Here is a 25,650-nt window from a genome sequence, read left to right on the forward strand (position 1 = left end):
TGGGTGGGTCACCTATTCCCCATTCTAGAGATGACACACCTCCATTGCCTCCAGCACCATTGGTTCTGTATTGACTCAGATGTGGAAATGCCACCTATTAAATCCCCAATAGTACTGCATTCAGCAACTTGGTTTTCCTTGTAGATCTTGGCCAATAGGGTCACTTTAACCTCACAATGCCCAAGTTCATGCCAAACCCATCAATTTAAGTCAACAAGAAGTGCTGAAAAGGAGAAGTCTTTATCCTGCAGTAGACTGAAACTAGCTACTGATAACAAAGGTACAGCAACAAGAAACACCTTCTGTAGCAAATAAACTATTTACTGGTAGGAATATAATTTATTTCCACAGAAAGGAACTGTCAGATGTAAATTACTACTTATTAACTGTATTGCAGTAGCACCTAGGAACCTAGTTATGGGTCAGGGCCCAATTGTGCAAGACACTGTGCAAACACACAAAAAGACTCCCTGCTTCAAAGAGCTTATAAGTGCTATATATTCTGCCTTTGTTTGCATATGCAAAGGAATTCTACTAGCAAATTTCAATACTATTCATTTACTTAACAGGTATTTCAGAACACACAGACTTTAAAAAAAACAGGAGTACTTGTGGCACCTTAGAGACTAACAAATTTATTTGAGCATAAGCTTTCGTGGGCTTTTAGTATGTAAAGCAGTGGTAATCCCAAATCTCCTCTACTGCTGTGAGACTTGGGTGTCCTATAGAAAACACCTGGAACGCCAGCACTAGCACTTTCTTCGGAAGATCCTCAACATAAGGTGGGAGGATCGCCACAGCAATGTCAAGTGACCTCACAGAGGCCAACATCTTCAGTGTTCGGGCCCTGATTATCCAGCACCAGTTGAGGTGGCGCGGGCACTGTGTGTGCATGACTGACACACTTACCAAAACAATTGCTGTATGCCCAACTCACCGAAGGAGAAAGGAAACGGGGAGGCCAAAAGAAACACTTTTAAGACACCCTCAAGATAAACATCAAGAGATGTGACTTTGACACCACACACTGGGAGACAGTAGCCCAGGACAGGGATAACTGGCAAAGACTTGTCAGAGAAAGAATGTCCACTTTTGATGAAAATCACCTTGCCCCAGTCACAGAAAAATGGCAGGGGGGAAAAAAAAAAAAAAAAAGGACAGACGACTGTCACCCAGCAATCATGGCCCAACCCTGACTTTCAACACCAGCCGCAACATCTGCCAACCAGACTGGCAACAATCGGACTCCATAGTCACCATCAAAAATAAAACCTGTGAAAGAAATCATCCTCAACCTTAAAGAATTGCCAAAAACGACAACTTGCTAACAAACATTTCTTAAAGATCCAGTATAAAACAAACTCTTTTTAATAAACAGCATTTTGTATACATCACTAAAAGCCAAGAATTTAGTTTTCTATATTTTTGTTTAACATTTCACTTTCCAGCAAATGCATAGCCATTTCTCGCTAACAAAAAATGCCATGCTGTTCTTGGACTCCGCATAACACTATTTAAAGAGCGCTTTCAGAATTACCACAATTGAGCATGCTTTACACAGTTAAAAGCATTTTACCTCTCTGCCAGTAAGGATGTGTCTAGCCAACTTTACTTTTGCAAAATTCCCCTTTCCAATCGTTTTAAGAAGTCTGTAATTTCCAATATGAGGTTGCTCATCTGCACAGGACGCTATAGAATTTCTACAGCGAGCTCCAGAGCGCCCAGTTCGAGAGGAAACTTCTTGACGTCCTTCTCCATGAGAGGTGTGCTATGATAAAGATACAATACATGTGTTAGATAAAAAGTGTTAAACAAAACAAGTATCATTTGCAAAAACAAAGTACTGAAGTGTTAATTATCACTGAGTAATTAAGCTGAACTGGAGAAACTTCTGTTTTACAGCAATCTAGAATTATACTTTTTGCGTGTCAGTAATGTATCTGATCCACACACACTCTTTCCTTATGGGCCTATATGACTGCTTTCACAATTTAACAACTCACTTCTTGTTCTTTTCTTTTCTAATAAATCTTTAGTTTTAGATACTAAAGGATTGGCTTGGGTATTTTGGGTAAGAGCCAAACTAATATTGACCTGGTAATGTGGCTGGCCCTTTGGTGTTCAGAAGAACCTTTTGTATAATGAGCAGAGTTATAAATAACTTCTCACTTTACTGGACCTAGGTGTTGATCGGGAGCTAGAGAACTGGAATGCAGTAAAGGGGGTTGTGGGATATCTTTTTTCAGCTTCTTGATAACCAGTGTGGGGGACCAGGAGCACAGTTTGTGATTAGTTGGTGAATCTAACAGCCTTCATCTCCAGTTTGGGAGAATCTGCTCTCTTTTTTGCAGCCTGCCCTGACCTTGCATTTTCAGTGAGGGCTACCCTAGACACCCTGGGTCACATAAGGAAGGATGGGGTTGCTCTAAAGAAACTGTTCCACAGGCTGAGTTTGCTACCTCCTCAAAGTGTTTTTAAAAATGCTCCCAAACAAGATCTAGTTGAAAAAAATGGAAAAAATATTCCTGTTGAATTTTTTTAAACCCTTTTGTCCAATTTTTTTAAAACTTTCTGATTATCTGTATCCTGAACTCACTAGTACAGTACTGTAGCACTTTCTCATGGCAAGGAACCAACAACATATATCATTTGTTAACTGTTAGCTGAATGTAAAACCTTCAAGCTATTTTCTGCTAAAAAAACTTTGCTATAACTGAAACTTTAGAGCGAGAACTTCAATTATCCTGGAAAATAGCCACTTAATAATCTTGGTTTAATTGTCAAATCTTATCATGCTGGTATTTGTTTCAAGGCCTTTGGACCAACTGCTCATTCTGAAGTAGTACTAGTGTAAGCATGTATCTAATAAGTCTATATGGGAAAGGAGGATTCAATGCATTTGAGTAATCAGTCAGTTCAATTTAGTGCCATGAGAACTGACTGCCTCCCCATCCTCTTGCACAGCTGCCAACTTTAGAGAAGCGCCCTGAATTACATTTCTCAGACAAGACTGAAACCAGTGAGCTTTTCCTGGGAGCGTCTACTACAGCAGGGTAGGGTGGAAGAGAATCTGGGTTTTGGTCCCAATCCTTTCCTCCTTCCCACCATGTGGTCTCACTTGGATGCATAAAATAATATGGGACCCCTTGATGTACCAAATTAATTCAGACAACACAAGTCCACAACAGGTATTGTGTGAGGGGAGGTGAAACCTCTTTCTATGCTTATCTTCCCGCATCTCTTTTCCATATATGATTTAAAGGAAACTCTATAAAACAGCCTTATTATGGCTTCCTTGTTTTTGTTCTTCCTTCATTCCTTTTCCTGGGGATGGATTTATTTTAATCGCTGAGTTCAATAATTATTTAAATCAGCAAGCAGGAAACCTTGACATAAATCATCAATTTTAATATTATTTTGCATTTGTACTTTTTTAAAGTTATTTTCCTAAAGCCAGGTTACAATAAATACATGTTGATTTGTAACTAAATATAGTTTTTACACTAAATTCAGTACTATTTTTGGCTAAGAGGGTATACTATATCTATATACATTTAAGCAATTATATAGATTAACATACATTCAGTCAATTTTTAAATTGTTAGAAAATATAAATGATGTATGTGTGTGTATATACATATACACACACACGACAAATGTGTAATATATATATTACACATGATGTGTGTTGAGCAGCATTTGAATGGAAATTGGAATGCAATTAAACATGCACAAAAACAGCATTTCAGAATTATTGCTTAAATAAAACTACCTTTAATATGTTGAATACGTAAGAAAAAAGTTTATCAAAACATGTTTCTCATTAAAATTGATTTATTAAACAAAAGGAACTATTATCCGTAGTTAACTGAACTGTTTCTGGTCACCATGTTCTTCAGGATTTTAGAACTAAGAGATTTCATCTTTTTATGCCTCGTTTTGATTTATGGATTCAAAGAAGAAAACAAAAAACTTTTCTGCTTTTTTGAGTCCCAATTGGTTTCTCAACTTTGATGGACTAGTCCTTGAACTGAACTAGTAGAATAAACTGAGAAGAAGAAAATATTCTCTTTGCACCTACAAAAGCGGCTACTGCTATCAAAAGCTGGTTTAGCAATTGAACAAACTCTGGATCCAGGTGCTTAACCACTAACTTCCACCAGTTCAGGGGTCTGACTGTGTTTAAAATTTTGGCAGCAAATATATACTGCTTGGATTTTTTTTTACATTTAATTTTAATGATTGATTGTAGACAATTTAGGCTTTAACACGGGTTGCCATAATTTCAGATTTAATATTAAGTGTAATTTTTAAATAAAAATGTATTTAAATAAAAAAAATCCTTTTAAAAAAATCAATTTGTATCCACCCTGTTTTTCCTACTCTCCACTTACCCAATATTTTTAGGTATCCTCCCTACTGTCATTGTGAACACCAGAACTGGACACAATATTCCACCAGTGCCAAATATAAAGGCAATAGAACCTCCGTACGCCTACTCAATAACCCTATTTATACATGCAAGAATTGCATTAACCCTTTTGGCCATTGAATCACACTGGGCGCAGCTTATGTTCTGCTGATTAGCCACAAAGACGCCCCACATCTTTTTTAGAGTCCCTGTTTCTGGAGAATAGCGTTGCCCATCCTGTAAGTAAAGAACAAAAAAATGCAGGACAGGGTGAATGATCTTACATTTGGCCATACCGAAATGCATATTGTTAGCCTGAGGCCAGTTTACCAAGCATTCTAGATTGCTCCGTATCAGTAACCTTTCCTCTTCATTATTTACCACTCTCCCAATCTTTGCAATAGCTACAAACTCTATTGGTAATGATTTTACATCTTCTTTCAGCCCATTGATCAAAACATTAAATAATGTAGGGCCAAAGAACTGATACTTGTGGGGTGCCATTATAAATACATGTGCTCAATAATGATTCCCTCTTTAAAATTCTACTATTCATCTAGTAATGAACCAAAACGACTGTTAGGATTCCTTTTGCTCCTAATATATTTAAGAAACTCTTTATTGTCCTTAATTCTGCATGTCACAGATGTCCTTTTGCTTCCCTTACCAATTTTCTGCAATTCCTAGCTTATATTCACTGCTTTCACTCTCCCCGTTTAGCTATATCTATCAATGTATCAATTTCCACTTTTTTATACCTGCTTTCACTTCCCCTCTAAGACAAGTTGTTTTTTTAACCTGTGTATCCTCTCTCAATGGTGCTTTCTGGACATCTAGTAACATGTTCTTATACAGTTCCCAATTACCATTCTCAATTTTCTGTTTATATTCTCTCCACTCAACTGATTAGGCTCAACTGTTTTCAGCTTTGTGAAACTGACCCATTTGCAGCACCAAGTATATTCACATTACTGGTTTGGAATTACTCTGCACATAAAAAATGCAATCAAATCAATCACAGAACTAAAATTAGTCATTGCTTAAGTGCAAGTGATCAATTCCCACTCGCTGTCAAGATCAGGCCTAATATTGAATTTCCCTGGGTTGGATGCAACACTGAGTTAGGAAACTTACTCCTGAGGTAATTCTGCACCAAAAAATTTAAAAATTCTGCACACAATATTTTAAAATTCTACAATTTTTATTGGTCAATAAATAAATGTGGAGGCTCCAGCATAGTAGCGGGGAGCACAGGCCACCGGCTGCACAGAAGTGGGAGATCACTCTGCAGCCTCCCCACTCCCAGGACATTCACTCAGCGGTTAGGCTGCAGCCAGTCTGGACACAGTGCAAGGGCCAGGCCTGCCCCACAAACACCCCAGGGCCCTGCCCCTCTGCGGCAGGCAAGCTCAGCCCAGCAAGATCCAAGTGTGGAGGGGCTTAGTGTCAGGGGAACCAGGGTGGGGTGAGAGGGTTCTGTGTGGGGCAATCTGACTGCAGGTGGCTCAGTGGGGGGTCCGGATGCAGGGGGGATCAGGATGCACAGGGGCTCGTTGGGGGGTTGCAGGTGAAGGGACAATGGGACTCTGCAGAGGGTCCAGGTTAAGGTGGATATGGCTAAGAGGAAGAGTCTGGGTTTGGGGGCAATGGGGCTCAGCAGAGGGCTCTGGATGTGGGGGCTCAGTGGTGTTAGGGGAGTGGGGCTTGATGGAGTAGGGGTCTGGGTGCAGCTGGTTGGGACTCAGTAGGTTAGGGGTCTGAGTGGTCCAGATGCAGGAGAGGGTGGGGCTCATCAGGGTGGGGGTTCGAGTGCAGGGAGCCCAGTGGGGGATGGTCTGGGTGCAGGGGTCCGGATGCAGAGGGGGTAGGGCTCAGTGGGAGGAAGTGGTATTGGGGGGCCCTCCGAGGGCAGGGGGTGAGGATCAGTGGGGCAAAGGTTCAGGTGCATGGGACATGGTAGAAGGATTCTGGGTGCAGGGGGTGAGGCTCGGTGGAGGCAGCCTTTGTATGGGGGGGGGATCCGGATGCACGGGGGTTGGGCAGTTGGGGGAGCAGCTCCCTATACAGCGACCACTCTCTACCATGACTTAAGAGCAATGGGGGCAGGAAGCGGGGAGGGTACAGCACTTCCTGCAGCTGGAGGAGGTTTCTGGATGTGGGTCTGACCCAGACCCAGGCACTCCTTGCAGGGGAAGAGCAAGTTCCATCCTCTCCTGCCTCTAGCCCAGCCGGAACTAGCAGCTGAGCCCGATGCAGGGTAGGAGCCACTGGCTGAAGAGTCCCCAACCCCACCTAATCCCTCAGTGATTGGCCACTCTGACAGCTGCTCTAGGCACCTGAAATGACATGCCCACGCTGCTGGGGAGGGGCAGGTGATCACTCTTGCGGCTTCTCTGTGAGAAAGTCATTTTTCTGCAGGGAAGAAAAGAAATCTGCAGGGGACTTGAATTCTGCACAGACATAATGGTGAAGAATTCCCCCAGAAGTAGAAAATGACCTCTGTAATTTTTTTTTATAAATTCCAGCATGAGATCTACTTCTGCTTGTGAAACTGATGGTAGAGCAGAGGGCCTGACACTGTACAGGTATAATGCAAAAGGCAGGGATATCAATTACCAAAGAATTCTGTTCCTATGCATCCTTTCAGAGCTGTAAAATTCTAAACAATAAGTAAGTCCCCCTCTCATATCAAAGGGTAATTATTCCTCTATTCCATCTTCCTGAAGTATCTGGTTTACACTAGCTTTCATTTTGTCAACTAGGTCAATTTTCCACACAGTAACTTCAATGAACTTGCTAAATCAGGATGCAATTTTTTGTTAAGAGAGGGATGATGCAGCAGCATATTAAGAGTAGATTAAGCCTCATTAATTGTGATGGCAACAAAAGCCACCAGTTAAGTTATAATTCTTACTACTTCTATCATTAAATCACTTTTTAAAAATGTCAACGTTTATGGCTACTAAATCCTCAATATGAGTTCCTATGAAAATACACTTTTTCTATTAAATTTGAGAGTATGGGTTGTTGTTTTTTTAAATAGCCCAAGCCTTCACTCCATGGTTGAAGAGGAGGTTTGCATGTACTCTTCTTTCAATGCATGTAGCAGAAGTCATCAGGGCAGCACAAGGTGATAAACAGGTAAAGTTCCTTCTGCTACACTGGGTCTCCAAATGTTGGAAAAAAGGACAAGAAATCTCCTCTACCGCCTATCCAAAGCATTCCCAAAGTAGCAGAGGGTAATTGATCCAGAAAGTCACTGCTTGTTCAGGAAAGCATGGGGAAGCTGAGAAGCAAGAGAAGTAGTACAAAAAGAACAGGAGTACTCGTGGCACCTTAGAGACTAACAAATTTATTTTGTGGGCTACAGCCCACTTCATCGGATGCATGTAGTGGAAAATACAGTAGGAATACACACACACACAGAACATGAAACAATGGGTGTTACTATACACACTATAAGGAGAGTGATCAGTTAAGGTGAGCTATTATCAGCAGGAGAGAAAAAGAACTGTTTGTAGTGGTAATGAAAATGGCCCATTTCCAGCAATTGACAAGGAGATGTAAGGAACTATTGGTGGGGGTGTGAAATAATCATGGGGAAATAGTTTTACTCTGTGTAATGGCCCATCCACTCCCAGTCTTTATTCAAGCCTAATTTGATGGTGTCCAATTTGCAAATTAATTCCAATTCAGCAGTCTCTCGTTGGAGTCTGTTTTTGAAGTTTTTTTTGTTGTAATACTGCGACTTTTAGGTCTGTAATCGAGTGGCCAGGGAGATTGAAGTGTTCTCCAACTAGTTTTTTAATGTTATAATCCTTGACGTCTGATTTGTGTCCATTTATTCTTTTACACAGAGACTGTTCGGTTTGGCCAATGTACATGGCAGAGGGGCACTGCTAGCACATGATGGCATATATCACATTGGTAGATGTGCAGGTGAATGAGCCCTTGATGGTGTGGCTGATGTGATTAGGTCCTATTATGGTATCCCCTGAATAGATATGTGGACAGAGTTGGCAACGGGCTTTGTTGCAAGTATAGGTTCCTGGGTTAGTGTTTTTGTTGTGTGGTTGCTGGTAAGTATTTGCTTCAGGTTAGGGGGCTGTCTGTAAGCAAGGACTGGCCTGTCTCCCAAGATCTGTGAGAGTGAGGGATCCTCCTTCAGGATAGGTTGTGGATCCTTGATGATGTGCTGAAGAGGGTTTATTTGGGGGCTGAAGGTGATGGCTACTGGTGTTCTGTTACTTTCTTTGTTGGGCCTGACCTGTAGTAGGTGACTTCTGGGTACTCTTCTGGCTCTGTCTGTCTGTTTCTTCACTTCAGCAGGTGTGTATTGTAGTTGTAAGAATGCTTGATAGAGATCTTGTAGGTGTTTGTCTCTATCTGAGGGGTTGGAGCAAATGCGGTTGTATCGTAGAGCTTGGCTGTAGACAATGGATCGAGTGGTGTGGTCTGGATGAAAGCTGGAGGCATGTAGGTAAGTATAACGGTCAGTAGGTTTCCAGTATAGGGTGGTGTTTATGTGGCCATCATTTATTAGCACTGTAGTGTCCAAGAAGTGGATCTCTTGTGTGGACTGGTCCAGGCTGAGGTTGATGGTTGGGTGGAAATTGTTGAAATCATGATGGAATTCCTCAAGGGCTTCTTTTCCATGGGTCCAGATGATGCAGATGTCATCAATGTAGCACAAGTAGAGTAGGGGCATTAGGGGACGAGAGCTGAGGAAGCGTTGTTCTAAGTCAGCCATAAAAATGTTGGCATACTGTGGGGCCATGCAGGTAGCATAGCAGAGCCGCTGATTTGAAGGTACACATTGTCCCCAAATGTGAAATAGTTATGGGTGAGGACAAAGTTCAGTCACCAGGTTTGCCGTGACATTATCGGGCATACTGTTCCTGACGGCTTGTAGTCCATCTTTGTGTGGAATGTTGGTGTAGAGGGCTTCTACATCCATAGTGGCCAGGATGGTGTTTTCAGGAAGATCACTAATGGATTGTAGTTTCCTCAGGAAGTCAGTGGTGTCTCGAAGATAGCTAGGACTGCTTGTAGCATAGGGCCTGAGGAGGGAGTCTACCTAGACAGACAATCCTGCTGTCAGGGTGCCAATGCCTGAGATGATGGGGCATCCAGGATTTCCAGGTTTATGGATCTTGGGTAGCAGACAGAATACCCCTGCTCAGGGTTCTAGGGGTGTGTCTGTGTGGATTTGCTCTTGTGCTTTTTCAGGGAGTTTCTTGAGTAGATGGTGTAGTTTCTTTTGGTAACCTTCAGTGGGATCAGAGGGTAATGGCTTGTAGAATGTGGTGTTGGAGAGCTGCCTAGCAGCCTCTTGTTCATATTCCGATCTATTCATGATTTAAGTAGTACAGTATCTCCTATCCTGCTAATGGAGTTACACACTTCCCCTGGCAAGCAGCATAGCTCACAAGCTTTCCTGACCAACTGCTTCAACACACTGTTAACCCACCAGCACATCCCACCCCCAGCTTATCCTTATAGATGCAGTTTGTTTTTTTCCACAGGCAGAGTCCCAAGCTAACACATGCAGTTCTGCCCACTGGTTTTCATCTAGCAAGGGCTTCTGTAACAGCCCCAGCCTTCAAAGGGCAGGCTAGGGCCATTTAACTTTTTAAATAACAAAAAAAAATTATTTTAACCCCATTTAGGGTTTTATTAGCAATTAACCTCCTAAATTAAATGACTGGGGGGTTAAGCGTGTGGAAACAATTTAAAAAAATGTACTGATCTTCTATGACACTCACCACAGCAGAGTGTCACAAAATGACTTTATCCTCGCATCATGGTCAGTTAAAGAACAACTGCATTGTCCTACAGATGGCAAACTGAGGCACAGAGAGACTGTCTAACCAGAGATCACACAGGAAGTCTGTAGCATAGTCACTATTAAAATGTGTCTCCTGAATTCCAGTTCAGCACCCTAATCACAAATCTATCCAATTTTCCATGTCTTGATACATACAGTGCCCTAATCCAAAATCTTAATCTTTAAACTTAATCTTAAACTCTTCCACAGAGGTGGGTATCTTAGATACCACATCTCCATTTCCAACCCAGAGAGACAGCTTTACTCCATGGGCATTCTGACTCCAGGAAGACATTTAAGGAGGAGGAGCACAGGACCTCCCAGTTGTTAGACACCTTACTGCAGGAAATCTGATTGAGCCTAAACTTTCAGAACACAATGCAAAACCCACCTTTTCGCAAAGGCCTTCCCCCAGTGAAGAGACGACATCCTTTCTCAAGGCCAGATAATGATAAGCATGAAGAGAAAAAAAAGAAGAGAAGGAAAAAAGTAAAAAGCAAATGAAGCATGGAGGAGCAGACAGTTGACATTCCTTTGGACAATGTTAGCTCTACATTGCATCTAAATATTTAGAGCTTAGACACCACAATGGGTGCATCAGAAACACTCAAGACAGAGAGGATGATTAGATTCACTAATTAGTAAGATTTCAGAGTTAAATATAGTACTCTAGGAAGTTGCTAATAGAGCTGGGAAAACCTGGGGTAAATGGAACTTTATTTTAAATTCTTCAAGTGAGCATAAAGTATTAAACAGAATACACACAAGGTTTGAAAAAAAATGTACTTGCTCACTCAGTCTTTCTATGAAGGTTTGTTGAGAGGAAGGCCCAATGATATCAATTTCTGCAGAACCAAAACTGTCTTTAAAAAAATTGAAGTCTCTAGCTCATGTGGTTATAACGACAGCCTTCCACATAGCAAGCAAGCAAACATAAGCCAATATACAGTGATGTCTTCCAAAGTCTGTAGACATTTCCATTGCCTCTGCTGTCACTCATAGCTTTGTGTTACAGCAAAATAAAGTGACCTGACTTATCAATTTTTATGGCTGCTATATAAAACACTCTGGAAAGTAATGGAGCCAAAAAGAATCATGTCAATTTAACAAGCTGCACCATGTGTGCTTTTTTAAATTTCAATGGAAAAACGTTAAAAATCCCATTCTCTGCAGTGTTTATCATTCAAACATCATGCAAATATTTAAGAAATTAAGTAAAACTGAGGAACTGACTCATTTTTTCATTGTCCACCCCCAGATACAGAAAGCAAACAAAAGAAATTGGATGTTTGAAATTCAGTTTCATAGTAACCTAGTGTTATTTATAATATAGGTGAAGTGGGGAAAAAAAGTAGATCATTCCCATTTAATAAGTCACATTATGAAGTTACTGGAAATATTAGAGCACCATAAGGTATTTAAGCCCAGGTTCACTCCCCTCATTCACACTGAGTAGTAGTATACCTCTACCTCGATATAACGCTATCCTTGGGAGCCAAAAAATCTTACCGCATTATAGGTGAAACTGTGTTATATTGAACTTGCTTTGACCCACCGGAGTGCACAACCCCACCCACCTGGAGCACTGCTTTACCACGTTATATCCAAATTCGTGTTATTTGGGGTGCCTTTCTATTGAGGTAGCGTTGTACCTTACTTCACACATAATTCAACTGACATTTAAGGGACTATGCATGGTACTATTCAACACGAGTAAGGACTCGGGACAGAATCTGTCCCCTAGGGCATTAGCAGAAGTACATAGTTTTACTCCTGAGGGCATTCTGTGTCAAAATAAAAATTCTGCACCCATTTTAAAATTCTGCAAATTTTATTTGTCAAATATGGAGGCTCCGGCATGGCTCTGGGGAGCCCAGGCCACTGACTGCACAGAGGTGGAATATCACTGTGCAGCTCCACCCTGGGACATGGGCTCAGTGATGAGGCTGCACCCAACCCTGACACAGCACAAGGACTGGGCCTGCCCCAGAAACACCCCGGGGCCCTGCCCCTCCATGTGGGCTGGCAGGCTCAGCAAGGCAGGATCCAAGTGTGGAGGGGCTTAACGTGGGGGGATACAGGTGGGGGTTGAGAGGGTTCTGTGTGGGGCAATCTGGGTGCGGGTGGCTCAGTGGAGGATCCAGGTGTGGGGGGGGGGATCTGGATGCACAGGGTCTTGGTGGGGGGTTCTGGGTGCAATGGTAATGGGACTCTGAAGGGGGGGTCCAGGCAAAGGTGGTTGGGGCTCAGCATGAGGGGTCTGACCATGGAGAGCTCAGTGGGGGGGGGGTCCAGATGCTGGGGGAATGGGGCTCAGTGGAGTTGGGATCCAAGTGCAGCTGGTTGGGGCTCGGTGGGGTGCGGATGGCTCGTTGGGACGGTCCAGGTGCAGGGGGAGTGGGGCTCATTGGGGGGGTTCCGAGCGAAGAGGGGTGAGGCTCGGTGGGAGGGTCTAGGTAAATGAGGGGGTCTGGATGCACAGGGGTTGGGCAGATGGGGGAGCAGTTCCCTGTACAGGGATCCCTCCCCCTGCAGCTGAGGAGTGATGGGTGCAGGAAGCGGGGTGGGGGGAATGGGGGAGTAGAGTTTGCAGAACTTCCTGCAGCATGCAGGGGAAGAGGAAGTCCTGTCCTCCCCACCCCAGCCAGGAATAGCAGTTGAGCCCCGGCGCAGGGTAGGAGCCACCAGCCAGGTCTTCCCCAGTCCCGCCTCCTGCCCTACAGTGATTTACTTCTCTGGTGGCTGCCCTGAGCACCTGAAACATACTTCTGGGGAGGGTTGCATGACCGTTCTTGTAGTTTCCTTTTGCTTCCTCATCAGAAAGTCATTTTTCTGCAGGGAAGCAAAGAAATCTGTGGGGGACAAATTCTCCACATGCACAATGGTGCAGAATTCCTCCCGGGAGTAATAGTTTATACATGTGCAATCACACCATTATGGTCAATGTGGTGATCAAATAGAGCATATAAAAATTAAGGCAGAATTTGACCAAAGAAGGGGATAAAGGAACCTTCTATCACTAAACCATAAGCATTTAGTGAGATGGTTTGAATGGTTCCAAGTCCGAGTCTTGCTCTCAAAAAGAAACAATTTATTGTGCAAATACAATGTTACGGCCTCAGATAGATAATCTCCTGCCATTTGTCCACTCACTGAATGACACTCGATGAAACTGACTGGCCAGTTAAACAAGGACACACTTGCCAAACAATAATCAGTTAAAATAAAGACATAAATTAATCTTTAGTACAAATAGCCTAGACATCATGACACATACCCCTAATTCTCCCAACCCCCTGGAGGGGAATAATTGAATTGGGGACACACCCACTTAGTCTCAGCAAACTTGACAGAGCCCCAAAACACTGCATTCAGTAGACATGCGAGGGCTAATAACATTGACTGGCCAACAACAGGATGTGTGATGCCCTGCCGTATGTGGCAAAGAGATTTCCATCCCTCAAATATTTTATGTTAGCTCTGCGTGAGAAATACTAATAACTGTGTAGGACAAAGAATGAGTTCTGTGGACAGAAGCTCAGTGACAAAGCTGGTTATCATAACACCAAAGATCAAGAATTGGAAATAATTTGCTAGTTAAGGCTCAGTAACCATAGACAAAAGACTAATTGCTCTTGTAGGGCAATAGGCTACTAAAAGTGCTGCTACTCTGCCTAGGGCAGCCCTTCCAGTGTAGTCACATCCCTGATTTTTCTCAGTTCCATCAGACACAGCAAATGATCGGTGTGAGCCATACTCCATATACTATATGAAAACAAGTCTATTTTGTTGTCTAGTGCTAATCATGGGATACAAAACCCAGTATATGAATCCTTTTAATACAAAATATACCCAACTGGGGCAGTGTTTAGAAAAACTTTTTTAAGGCGCTTGATACTCACATATCTGGATCTGAAATTTATCGTATTTTCCAAGTAATATTTGCTTTATTTACTGACCAAAATGAATATTTACTGACATCAGCACTGGAGAGTAGTAGCTAAGAGGAGCAAGCCACATTCTACTCTCCATCATCAATAAAATTGCCAACTAAGTTGGTTCCAGAATCATCACTGTTAGTAATTATGTATGAAACAAAAAGGACCCAGACACCAGGTCAAGCTTGCAGTTAGAAAAACCTTTTTTAGATTTTTGCAGGAACAAATCTGATATAAAAGCTTAGATACACAATGGCTCAACAAGATGCCATTTTAGAAGACACATGCTTTGACCCATAAATATACTTATTAAATTGGACCCCAAGAGACAGTTTCATTTAAATCAATAGGTGCTCAGCACCCCTCAAAATCAACCCCTAAGTGCATATATAGTCTATTAGGCATATCTCCATAGCAGTTCAACTTCTACCAATTTAAGGGGAGGACATTCGCCACTCTAAACAGAACGAGGTAGCATTCTCCCATCCTCAAAACAAGCTTGATTAGGCTTGGTCTACACTAGCAACTTATGCTGGTATACGTACACCGCTCAGGGATGGGGAAAATCCACCTCCCTGAGCCATGTAGTTATACTGACCTATCCCCCGGCGTAGACAGTGCTATGTTGACGGGAGGGCTTCTCCTGTTGACACAGCAACCAACTCTCGGGAATGGAATACCTATACGGACAAGAGAAACTCTCCCATCGGCGTAGGTGGCGTCTTCACTAAGGGCATGGCTACCCGTGCAGATGTGGAGCACTTTGAGTTAAACCAGCCTTCGTAGAGCGCAGCAGGGAAAGCGCTGTAGTCTGTCCACACTGACAGCTGACAGCGCACTGGCGTGGCCACATTAGCAGCTCTTGCAACGGCCACAGAGAACAGTGAACTGTGATAGCTATCCCAGCATGCAAGTGGCTGCAACGTGCTTTTCAAATGGGGGGTGGGAGTGTGTTGTGTCTATGTGGGGGGAGAGAGAGTAGGTTTTTAGGGGGCTGAGAGCATGTCAGCTTGCTGTCTTGTAAGTTCAGAAAGAAGCAGACCTTCCCTCCCACCCTCTCTCTCACACAGCATTCCACAGTAATGGTTGCTTTGTCTCGGAGCAGATAAGCAGCCAGCTGTCAAACGGGGCTTTCAAAGGACATATCTAAAACAATGACAAGAGCGGCCACTTGACTTAAGGGGATTATGGGAGGTTTCTGGAGGCTGATCAGAGCGCAGTAATACAACACCTCATTCACACTGATGCTGAGGTGCTCCAGTAGGGGCCAATCAAATGTTATTCTACTCGCCAAGGTGGAGTACCAGGAGCACCCTAGCCATGGGGTCAGAGCCCTCTACGTGCCTTGCCAGTGTGAACGGGTAGTGAGCTAGTGCGCCCGGGACTCCTTTAATGCGCTGTAACTCACAAGTGTAGCCAAGCCTTAAGTGCTACAGCAGTGCAGCTACACTTGTGCAGTTGTGCTGCTGCAGTACTTTCAGTGTAGATAAGCCCTTCGTCTCTCCCATTTTTGTGACAGCAGAGTCCCAGAAAGAGGTGGTATTTGACCAAGCATGGGAGGAAGTGGCAAAAACATGCTATTGTGGGAAACAAGAGATCTAGAGGGACAGTTACCTCCAGTCTTAGCCAGAATTATCTATGCTTGCACCACTCTTGAGTTTTAGTCAATGAGGAGTTGTTTGGTTTCTTTGCAAGATTTCTGGGTCAAGCTAGAGGGGTACAGTTTTCTTTTAATTGTTTATGCATGTAGTGTAACAGAAAGAATGAAAACTGCTTCATCAAAATGCAAGAATGTATTTTATGAAATGCATGCCAAAAAAGGCATTTTGGTTGTGCCACAACGCCCAATTAACTTGGGAGATACAGATTACATCAGAGGTTCTCAAACTGTGGCCCATGAGCTCCATTCAGGTGGTCTGTGGATAATTCCCACTAAGATGCGTGCTTGGGCGGCCGCACACGAGAGAATGAAGGACCACCCACCTAATTAGTGGAGCCGTGCAGGCATGGCTCCACTAATTAGGTCCCTGGACAAGACACACATGTAAGGTGAGGTGGTAGCCTTGGTGCGAATAGGGGGGTAGGTGGGAGGAGGCAATGGGATGAGAAGAGGGGGTGGGGGGAATTTGGGACATGCAGGGCTGCGGTGTCCAGATAAAGAGGTGACTTTCCCCAGCTTCAGGGCTGCGGCTGCTGGGGAGAGACCCCCCTCCTTCCCAGCCCCAGCTTGGGGGCTGCCGCAGTTGGGGAGAGAGGGCACACCCATCACATTAGAAAGGTAAGACTACTGATTTTAAAATATGAGTTGTGCGCTTTTATTTGTAGAACAAAAAACGTTAATTATTAAGGGTTATTTTTAATATAGCGCTTTTATCCAAAGTACTTTACAATAATTAGCTAATGGTACAAACAACATTTGGAAAGATCATTTACTGGTCCACTGAGACCCTCAGTAATTTTCAATTGGTCCGCGGAAAAAAAGTTTGCGAACCATTGGATTAGATGACTCAGCTCAAACTGGCACGTGACATGTCTAACTTTAACATGTCAAATTATTAACTCAATACACTGCAAGAATAGTCACATATTAGATGTAGTTCAGAAGTACAATGCAGTATTTAAAGGTATCCCAAGTACTAAAAAAATCCAAAGGAGTATATTTCACATTCTTAATTAAATTTGTGATAAATTTCATGTGGAGTTTCCTGTGTAACTATATTATTAGGGTACATTTAATTTCTTCTAAGTGAAGGTGGCAATTTAATTTATAGCAATTCACAGGTTCCGAGACCATTATGATAATTTAGTCTGACCTCCTATACAACAGAGGTCATAGAACTTCCACAAAATAGTTCCTAGAGCATATCTTTTAGAAACACATCCAATCGTCATTTAAAAATTGCCAGTGACGGAGTAGCCACCATGATCCTCAGTAAATTGTTCCAATGGTTAAAAATGTATGCTTTATTTCCAATCAGAATTTGTCTAGCTTCAACTTCCAGCCATCACATGGTGTTATACCTTTCTCTGTTAGATTGAAGAACCCATAATGAAATATTTGTTCCATATATAGGTACTTACAGACAGTAATCAAGTCACCCCGAACCTTCTCTTCTCAGTTATCTCAATGTTTAAAATATCTTATGAAAACATTCAAGGAGAGCTATCCCTGGTAATAGGTACACAGGATTTTTCTGACCCTAATTTCATGTTGCCAGAGATAGCCTTCTGATTATATACTTCTATTTATAATAGGACATTTCTAGTAAACATTGCATAAATAAAATCTAATCTTCCAGATTAGGGTGTTTGCAGACAATCTGTACAAATTAATGCACTTTAAATAATATTATAACACTTTCAGGGCCATACTTAGGATTTTGAGAGGGACTCCAGAGCTACCAGGAACTTCCTTTTGCAGAAGTGGAGCCCACCTACTTGTGGTTGGGTTTGTGCAAGCATAGTTTACCCCTGTGAAAATTCTGTGCCACTGTGCACGTACAGAATTCATGTCCTCCACAGATTTCTTTGCTTCCCTGCAGAAAAATGACTTTCTGACAGGGAAGCTGCAAGAGCAGTCACACACCACTCTCTAGCAGTGCATGTATATTGTTTCAGGCATCCAGAGCAGCCGGCAGAGAGGTAAATCACTACGGGCTGGGAACACCCCAGCCAGTGGTTCCTATCCTGAGCTGGGATCAGCTGCTAGTCCCGGCTGAGCTGGAGGCAGGAGAGGATGGTGAGAGGTTGCACTCCACATGAGTGTGAATATAATGTAACTGGAATATGCTTTATGCAAAGGTCTCTTGTAAGGTATCATTACAAAGCTTATAATCTACTTAGAATCTTGATGGCTCCCATTGACCAGCACAATTGGTTGTAAATGGCTCTGTTTACTTGTAAGCCTTCCTGTGTTCCTGTGAGTCAGGCCGGGAAGAATGGAGGCTTGGGGTCTCACAGGACATGTAACCATGTCACCTAGTACTGGAATCCATCTTAAACCTGGTGCTTTTCCATTTAGAAGGTGGGGTGGGAACACAGAGAGACAAAAAGATTCCTGCCTTGTGCCAAAGCTATAAAGGGGGTGAAGGAGAACAAAGGGGGCTTCAGTCATGAGAAAACCCCTAGTTATCATCAGAGCTGGAACCAACAAGAACTGTACCTGGGGAAAGGATTGGGCCCAAACTAGGAAGGAGTCTAGTCTGTGAAAAACACTTATTGGAACATCTCTGAGGGTGAGATTTACCTGTATTCAGTTTCTTAATGTATTTAGCTTAGACTTGCACGTTTTGTTTTATTTTGCTTGGTAACGTACTTTGTTCTGTCTATTACTTGAAACCATTTAAATCCTACTTTTTATACTTCATAAAATCACTTTTGTTTATTAATAAGTAAGAGCAAGTGATTAATACCTGGGGGTGCAAACAGCTGTGCATCTCTCTCTATCAGTGTTATAGAGAGCAGACAATTTATGAGTTTACCCTGCATAAGCTTTATACAGAGTAAAACGAATTTATTTGGGGTTTGAATCCCACTGGAAACTGGGTAACTTGCTGGAAATAGGTAACTTGCTGAGCAGTTTTGGTTAAAGTCTGCAGCTTTGGGGGCGTGGACCTCTTACAGCAGACTAGTATGTCTGGCTCAACAAGGCAGGATTCTGAAGTCCCAAGCTGACAGTGGAAAATGAGCTCAAAGGTAATTTCAGCATGTCAGGTGACAGTCCCAAGGGGGTCTCTGTAACCGAACCCATCTCAGACGGGACTTCCTCTTCCCCTGCAAGGAGTGGCTGGGGCTGTGTCAGGCCAACACCAAGAACCTCTTCCCTCCGCCCCCCCCGGCTGCAGGAAGCTCAGCATCCTCCTCTGCTTACTGCCCCCATCACTCCTAAGCTGCACAGGGGGGGTCCACTGTATGGGGAGCTGCTCCCCCATCCTCCCAACCTCCATGTATCCGACCTTCCATACCCAGACACCCCTGCCAAGCCTCATCCCATACACCCTCAACTCCCCCCTAGCACTCTATACCCAAACCCCACCCCACTGAACCTCAACTCCTGCATCTGGAGCCCCCCTCACCCAGACCCCTGCCTCCAGACCCCCCACCGTGAACCCAGACCACCCCCTACTGAGCTCCCTGCACTCAAACCCCCACCCTGATGAGCCCCACCACCCTAAGCCCCCACATCACTTACCCCCAACTAGCTGCACCCAGACCCCCACTCCACCAAACCTCACTCCCCCAGCACCCGGACTCCCCTGCTGAGACCCCCACACCTAGACCCCTACACTGGGCCCCAATAACCTTCACCTGGAAGCCCCTGCAGGGTCCCATTGCCCCTGCACTTGGAACACCCCCCCCCCATGAGCCTCTGTGCATCCAGATCCCCCCACGTCTAGACCCCTCACTAAGCTGCCAGCACCCAGATTGTCCCACAGAGAACCCTCGCACCCCACACCCAGATCTCGCCACACTGAGTCCCTTCACAGTTGCATCCTGCTGGTTGAGCTTGCCTGACCCACACTTAGCGTACCTGGCGCAGAGGGGCAGGGCCCTAGGATGTTTGTGGGGCAGACCCAGGCCTTGTGCTGTGTCAGAGTCAGGTGCAGCATCACTGCTGAGTCTGTGTCCATGGGGTGGGTGTGGGGGAACTGCAGGGTGATTTCCCACTTTCGTGCAGCCAGTGGGTTATGCTCCACACTGCCATGTGGAGCCTCTGCATTTATTTATTGACAAAAAAAACGTGCAGAATTTTGAAAGATTGTGCACAGAATTTTTAATTTGTTGGCACAGAATGCCCTCAGGAGTAATAGTTATCAACATCTCAACATTTTTAAAATGGGTAATCCCCCACATTAGCTATGGCCATGAAGATTACTAAAGGGCAAATTGTAGTTATTATCCCCCAATTATTTAAACTTTAGAATTCATAGTAGTTAGCAAAATTAAGAACTGCTCAAAATAGGCACCTCATCCCTTTATAGATATACAACATATGTAATGGAAATACAATAAAATAGAAGAATAAATTAAATAAAATTAATTAGCTTGAAAGTTGTTCTCTCACCCCTTCCATTTCTTCATGCTTTTTAAAATCTCATTCATTCGAAGGATTTCCAGTGTACAGGGCTCCTCTTGAGCCAAAAGAGCTACCACCACTGGGAACTCTGACATAACTCAGCCCCTGGGACACTTGACCAATGAACCCCAGCCAGGCCTGGGGCTCACATACCCAGGCCAATGGCTGGGGACACACATACCCAGGCCACAGGGCCCTGGCCATATAGAGGCTGTCATTATACCCAGGAAAGAGATGGCGCATCAGAGCTGTGGCAGACTAGCATCCATCCTTGGGCAGGGGTCTGCCATGGGGGGGGAAGCGCAGAAGAGGTTTCACCCTCTTACTTTAAATAGCACTTCACCGACCCTGAAATACATTACCCAGAATTTTGTGGGTCAGCCATACACGTGCATCAGTCTCTCACTGACTCGGGGTGGAGGGGCAGATGCACATATGTAGCTGATGCATACGATTCTGAGTAATATAACTGAATTTTTTAATTTGACATAAATAGATTTTTTTATGCAGGTGACAATATTACTAGAGTTGGGAATTTTTGGTGGTAAACGGGAATCTCCCTGACATACCAGGAGACTTAGTAGGTATGGCCAGCAGCCTTCAGCTTAGCAGGTTCCTCAGATGAGCTGCTCCACCCTTGTGGCCAGAAGCTACAATGGTAGCTCATAGCTCATTTTCAGGCAGTCAGCCAGCCTGCAGCAGTCCTAGTGCCATCAGTGGAAGTCAGATAGCTCCCCTACAAACGAGTCTTCCCGATCCTGTTCCTATGAAAAATAAGGGACTCCTGGCCACAGATACTTGAGCCTCAATGGCCAGCCCTTTTTGGCTGGAAAACATGAATAACCAACGGCCTTAAGGGGAAAAGCACTGTGACAAACTTTCCACTCTGTTTACGTTTTGAAGGATCTTTCGGTAACAAAGAGAGCTATACATTGCCTTTTATTAACTAAAAAAAAAATAAAGAAGAGAGAACAGGAAAAAAATTAAGCACTGATGATGAGGCCTTGTCTACATTTCGGAAATTACCCATTGCTGAACATGGTGAACTGCAAACATAGACAAAGACAAACTTTCTACACTATCATTTTAAAAACTAACCAGAGTTTCAGGAACATCACTTAATGTGACAGGTTTCAGAGTGTGGTTTGTCCTTGCCTACACGTGGGGTTAAACCAGGCTTAACACTGGTTAAACTGTATCCTTTATCAGCACTAGGTAATTTTCCTAGTATAGAGAAGACATTAAGGGGTCCCATGACCATGGCCCAAAGGCTCTCTGAATACTTTGCATTTCTAAGCACCTTTCATCTAAAGATCAAAGTGCTTTAGGAACATTAATTAAGGCTCATCTAGGTAGTTAAGGCTTCATTTTACCTTCCAATAAAATACAACCATCTTTGAGGTGGAAGAACAGTTAGACTAGGAGCGAATGATACGGTATTTTAGAATTAAGATAGGAATAAAATTAATTTTGCATCCAACTGAATTTAGAGGTAATTTAGGCAGAAAATGTAAATACCAGAGTTGAAATTTGGCCAGAACAACACTTTACATTAAAGTTCCTAGAGCAAATATTTTTATCACTGATGGTCACAACATCTGAAAGGCGGCACCTCAAGCAATACAGTGCTATATACGTGGATTTTGGTTCAGTGTGACTAAAAAGGAAGAATTAGCCTACTGAATCACAATACTACTAAAGACAGGAATTCCTGAGTGGTCACCCAGCTCAGTTTTGCTTAGCTTGCAAATTTGCCTTGATCAGAGTATAAAGTGACATGCTTGCAAGCAATGAAGACAAGCACTGTACAATAATTAAGAAAATTACTAAGGAGTTTGTTCTATATTTTGAAACCAGAATGAAATATCCCCCATGGAAAAAACTTCAACTCTAGCCCCAAATGTCAAATAACATGTTTTAAAAGTATTAAACTAGGATTTAAACCAAATTATAGAACCAGTTTTAAACAATTTCTAAAGTGGTTTGACTGGTTGATCAGGGTAAGGCCAAACTGGAGTTTAAAAACCTTGATCCAATGCAGCTAGGAGCACAATCACTGGCCAAAACATTACAGGGGAATCTGTTTAGGCCATTTGGAAGTTCAGCTGAATACAAAAGGTCACTACAATTTTAATTTTTTATGCTTTTCTTTCACAGGGCAGCTTTGGCCCTTAGGCTGAAGCCCACTGAGATTCTGCAACAAAATATGCTTAGCTGACTTTTTGCTCAATACAGCCCTTAGCCTGCAGGCTGTACCAAGGACTAAAACAAAAAAAAAAATCATAGAAATGAGAAATGACTATTACGTCAATAAAATCCAAATCCTGCTAATGCAGTGACTGTTTTATGCAGCATGTTTTCTAATGCTTTGTCTGGTCTTGTTTTAAAATGTCTCCAGCAATAGGGCTTCTACCAATTCTCTTAGAAGACTACTTGCTCTCTAACAAATCTAGCAATTTTCTTAATATTCAGCCTAAATCTTCCTTATTTCAGTTCAAAACAGGTATCTCTCTCCCCAATCACTTTCACTCAGACCCAGCATATCGTTTCTAAAGGACACCAGGTTATATTCATAATGAAAGAAATATAAATAATGCTCACTGATTTTGCTTATTTGTGCTTCAGAGCAGTATAAACTACAACTTATCTGGATACCCTCTCACATAAAACAACCTGGTTTTTTCCTAATAATTTTTCCTTTTAGATTGATTATTCTGAGGTCAAATAAGTTTTGTCTCAACTTTAAGCAAATAAGGTTCCTACTTAGAGAGGGTTTGTCTCACTGAGTTTGATTTTTGATTATATTAGGTTTCTACATACAATTTATTCGCATATTAAAATATTTCACATAAAATGCTAACAATATTACTATTTATTTGAGCCTATTAAAAACATGCAGTTTATAACATATTTAGCATTGACTGTCAAATGCTACCCTTTAACAGAGGGAGGACTTTCTGACTTTGCTGCTAATTTCAGAAAAGGGGACCTTTCAACATCATCTGAACAGGTGACAATAAAGCCATTATTCTAGCCATTAATAATCATACAAATTAGAGCTGGAAAGCCTTATCTAGGTCACCCAGTCCTCCCCTGCCAGTACAGGATTGTTCTCTGCACTCTGTTTACTAGTGCTTTATTGGCTTGTTTTAGCAATTATTTTACACTTCAACTTACAAACATCAGGGCAGATGGATTATTTTTCCCAAATTCTGCATCACTAATATATGAGACAGTACTGTATTTGCGCTGTATACGATACATTAAAACATTACAGGGTTTGTCATTTTTTTTAACACTACCACCAGCAAACCAAGCTCTTGAGAAACACTTAGTTAAACTGTAATTTAGTAAGCAGGCATAAGACCTCAATGACAGCACTCCAATAACAATACTCTTCACACACCTGTAAAACATCTGTTTAACAGCATCCAGCTGCCAGGACAGTGCCTTGAACCAGTGTCACAACAGTAGGAACATAGTATTTACCCACGATGCCAGGCTCCACTTTGGGGATTTTAAATTACACAGTTTGATTCTGTAGTGTCTTTCATTCAAATTACACCTATGGGTTTATACTGGCATAGAGAGGGACAACATCTGCTAAAACAAATGCACATTTCTCTCTGGCAGTTTTTCTTGTGAGACATTTTTGTGTCTGGACACAATACACCCACCCCTCTCTAGGCATGCCATCCTTTGTGTACAGCAGTCACATTCAGCCACACGAGTGACAGCGTCCCCAGAGCACTTCAGCACACACGTTCCTTAGGTGACAGGCAGATCCGGCCACCCCAGCAGCGCCCACTCACGCCCCCACTCCACAGAAAGCCCAGCCGGCGCTCCCAGGTTACTTACATTCTCAGTGTCGCGTTCATTCACCGTAGGCAATGGAGTTCTAGTGGACATTTTAATTCGCTTGTGCTGGAGCACCGGCTGCCTCCGACAGCAAAACAAAACACCCCCCTCCCCAACAAAAACCTACCACCACCCCCCAAAAAAAGAATGTTTGTCACTCTGCTGCGAGACAGTGGTTACGAGGGGCCACCATCAAGGGACGGGGTGGGGGGGGGCTGCTTATTTCCACCGCCGCCACCCCACTTCGGAGCTATATTCCAGCCTGGCGATGGAGCAGCGTCTGCCCCTGCGAGTCCTCAGGGCTCATCCTACAGCCAGCTTAGGAGCCCAGCGCGCCGAGGGGGGAGGCGGTGGGTGGTGGGGGGATCCTCGCAGAGCGCAGCGGGCTGAGAGGGAGGCGAGGAAGCGGGCCGGGGAAGGCAGCGGGGCGCTGCAGAGCCCGGCCAGGAAAACAAGCCGCCTCTCCGCAGCCAGCTCCGAGCACCGGCAGCCAGGCAGGCCCGCTCCGAAGCGCTTCCCTCTCCCCCCAGCCCCGCTTCACCGGGCCTCCGCTCGCATGCCGGGCCTCCCCCACCCGCCGCCGCCACCCGGCTGGCCCGGGCTCCCCTGCGCCTTCCGAGCCGGGTGTCAGGAGCCCCGCGGGCCCGCTCCGGCAGCCTGCAGCCCCCGCCCCCACTCCGCCGCTCAGCGCCGCCCGCTCCGGGATGGAGGATCCAAGATGGCCGCCCGGCTTCCTCCGCTCCGACTTGAACCGGAAGAGCCCGCCCCCTGGCCTGATGCGGCGCTGGGCGGCCGGCGCCGGCTGCTTGTTGCTAGGGGGCCTGGCCCTGGCGGGGCGGGGGAGGGGAGAGGCGAGGCCTCCGCAGGGACTGAGCGCCCCTGGGGGGAGGGTGGCACCAATCAGCTTCCCCGTGTGTCAGTCCAGGCTTGGGGCTGCTGAGGTCACCCACCCAACCCAGCCCCTCAGCCACAGGCGCACCCACCCCAGCAGCCTCGCAGCCCAGGTGTCGGGCTCCTGGCATGCACCAGCAGCACTGCGCTCCTCACCTCACATGGCATTCACACCACCGTGCTCCACCTCGTGTGGCATTGGCACCAACAGCACCGCCCTGTGCCACCTCCATGGCATTGGCAGCACTTCCCTGCTCTGCCTCTGTGGCACTGGCGCTAGTGGGAGCACCCTAGTCACCTCAAGTGGCATTAGCACCAGTGGCACCACCTTGCTCAGCTCGTGTGGCGTTGGTACCAGCGGCACCACCCTGCTCCACCTCTATGGTGTTGGCGCCAGCGGCACCGACCTGCTCCACCTCATGTGGTGACTCTGCTCTGACATGCACAGCCTCAGCCCAAGTGGCACTACCCAGCTCCATCTTGCATAGCATTGACACAAATGGCACTGCCCTGGTCAGCCTTGCATGGCAATAGCACCATCACCATTGCTCGGCTCCGCTTCAGCTGGCATTGCATATTCTGTGGTAATGGCCCAAGTCACTTTGTGACCCAGTAGCAATGCTGCCACATAGGGGCAGTTACTGTAAAT

General features: G+C 44.4%; 1 protein-coding gene across 4 annotated transcripts in view; it reads right to left on the reverse strand.

Moving 5' to 3' along the window:
* The window catches only part of MARK3 (microtubule affinity regulating kinase 3), a 99,755-nt gene extending 74,919 nt beyond the window's left edge, over nucleotides 1-24,836 (reverse strand). Inside the window, exons 1-3 of one of the 4 annotated variants that reach the window (XM_045013413.1) lie at nucleotides 24,111-24,836; nucleotides 10,630-10,668; nucleotides 1,577-1,768 (exon numbers count right to left, since the gene is read on the reverse strand). In XM_045013413.1, the coding sequence (XP_044869348.1) occupies nucleotides 1,577-1,768; nucleotides 10,630-10,668; nucleotides 24,111-24,161 (282 nt within the window). In that variant the 5' untranslated portion in view covers nucleotides 24,162-24,836. The remainder of the gene's footprint in view (nucleotides 1-1,576; nucleotides 1,769-10,629; nucleotides 10,669-24,110) is intronic. The other 3 variants (XM_045013414.1, XM_045013416.1, XM_045013415.1) reach the window with 3 other exon arrangements.
* Between the last annotated feature and the right edge of the window lie 814 nt (nucleotides 24,837-25,650).

This window comes from Mauremys mutica, chromosome 4 (genome assembly GCF_020497125.1).
Source record: "Mauremys mutica isolate MM-2020 ecotype Southern chromosome 4, ASM2049712v1, whole genome shotgun sequence".
NCBI classification, from domain to species: Eukaryota; Metazoa; Chordata; order Testudines; family Geoemydidae; genus Mauremys; species Mauremys mutica.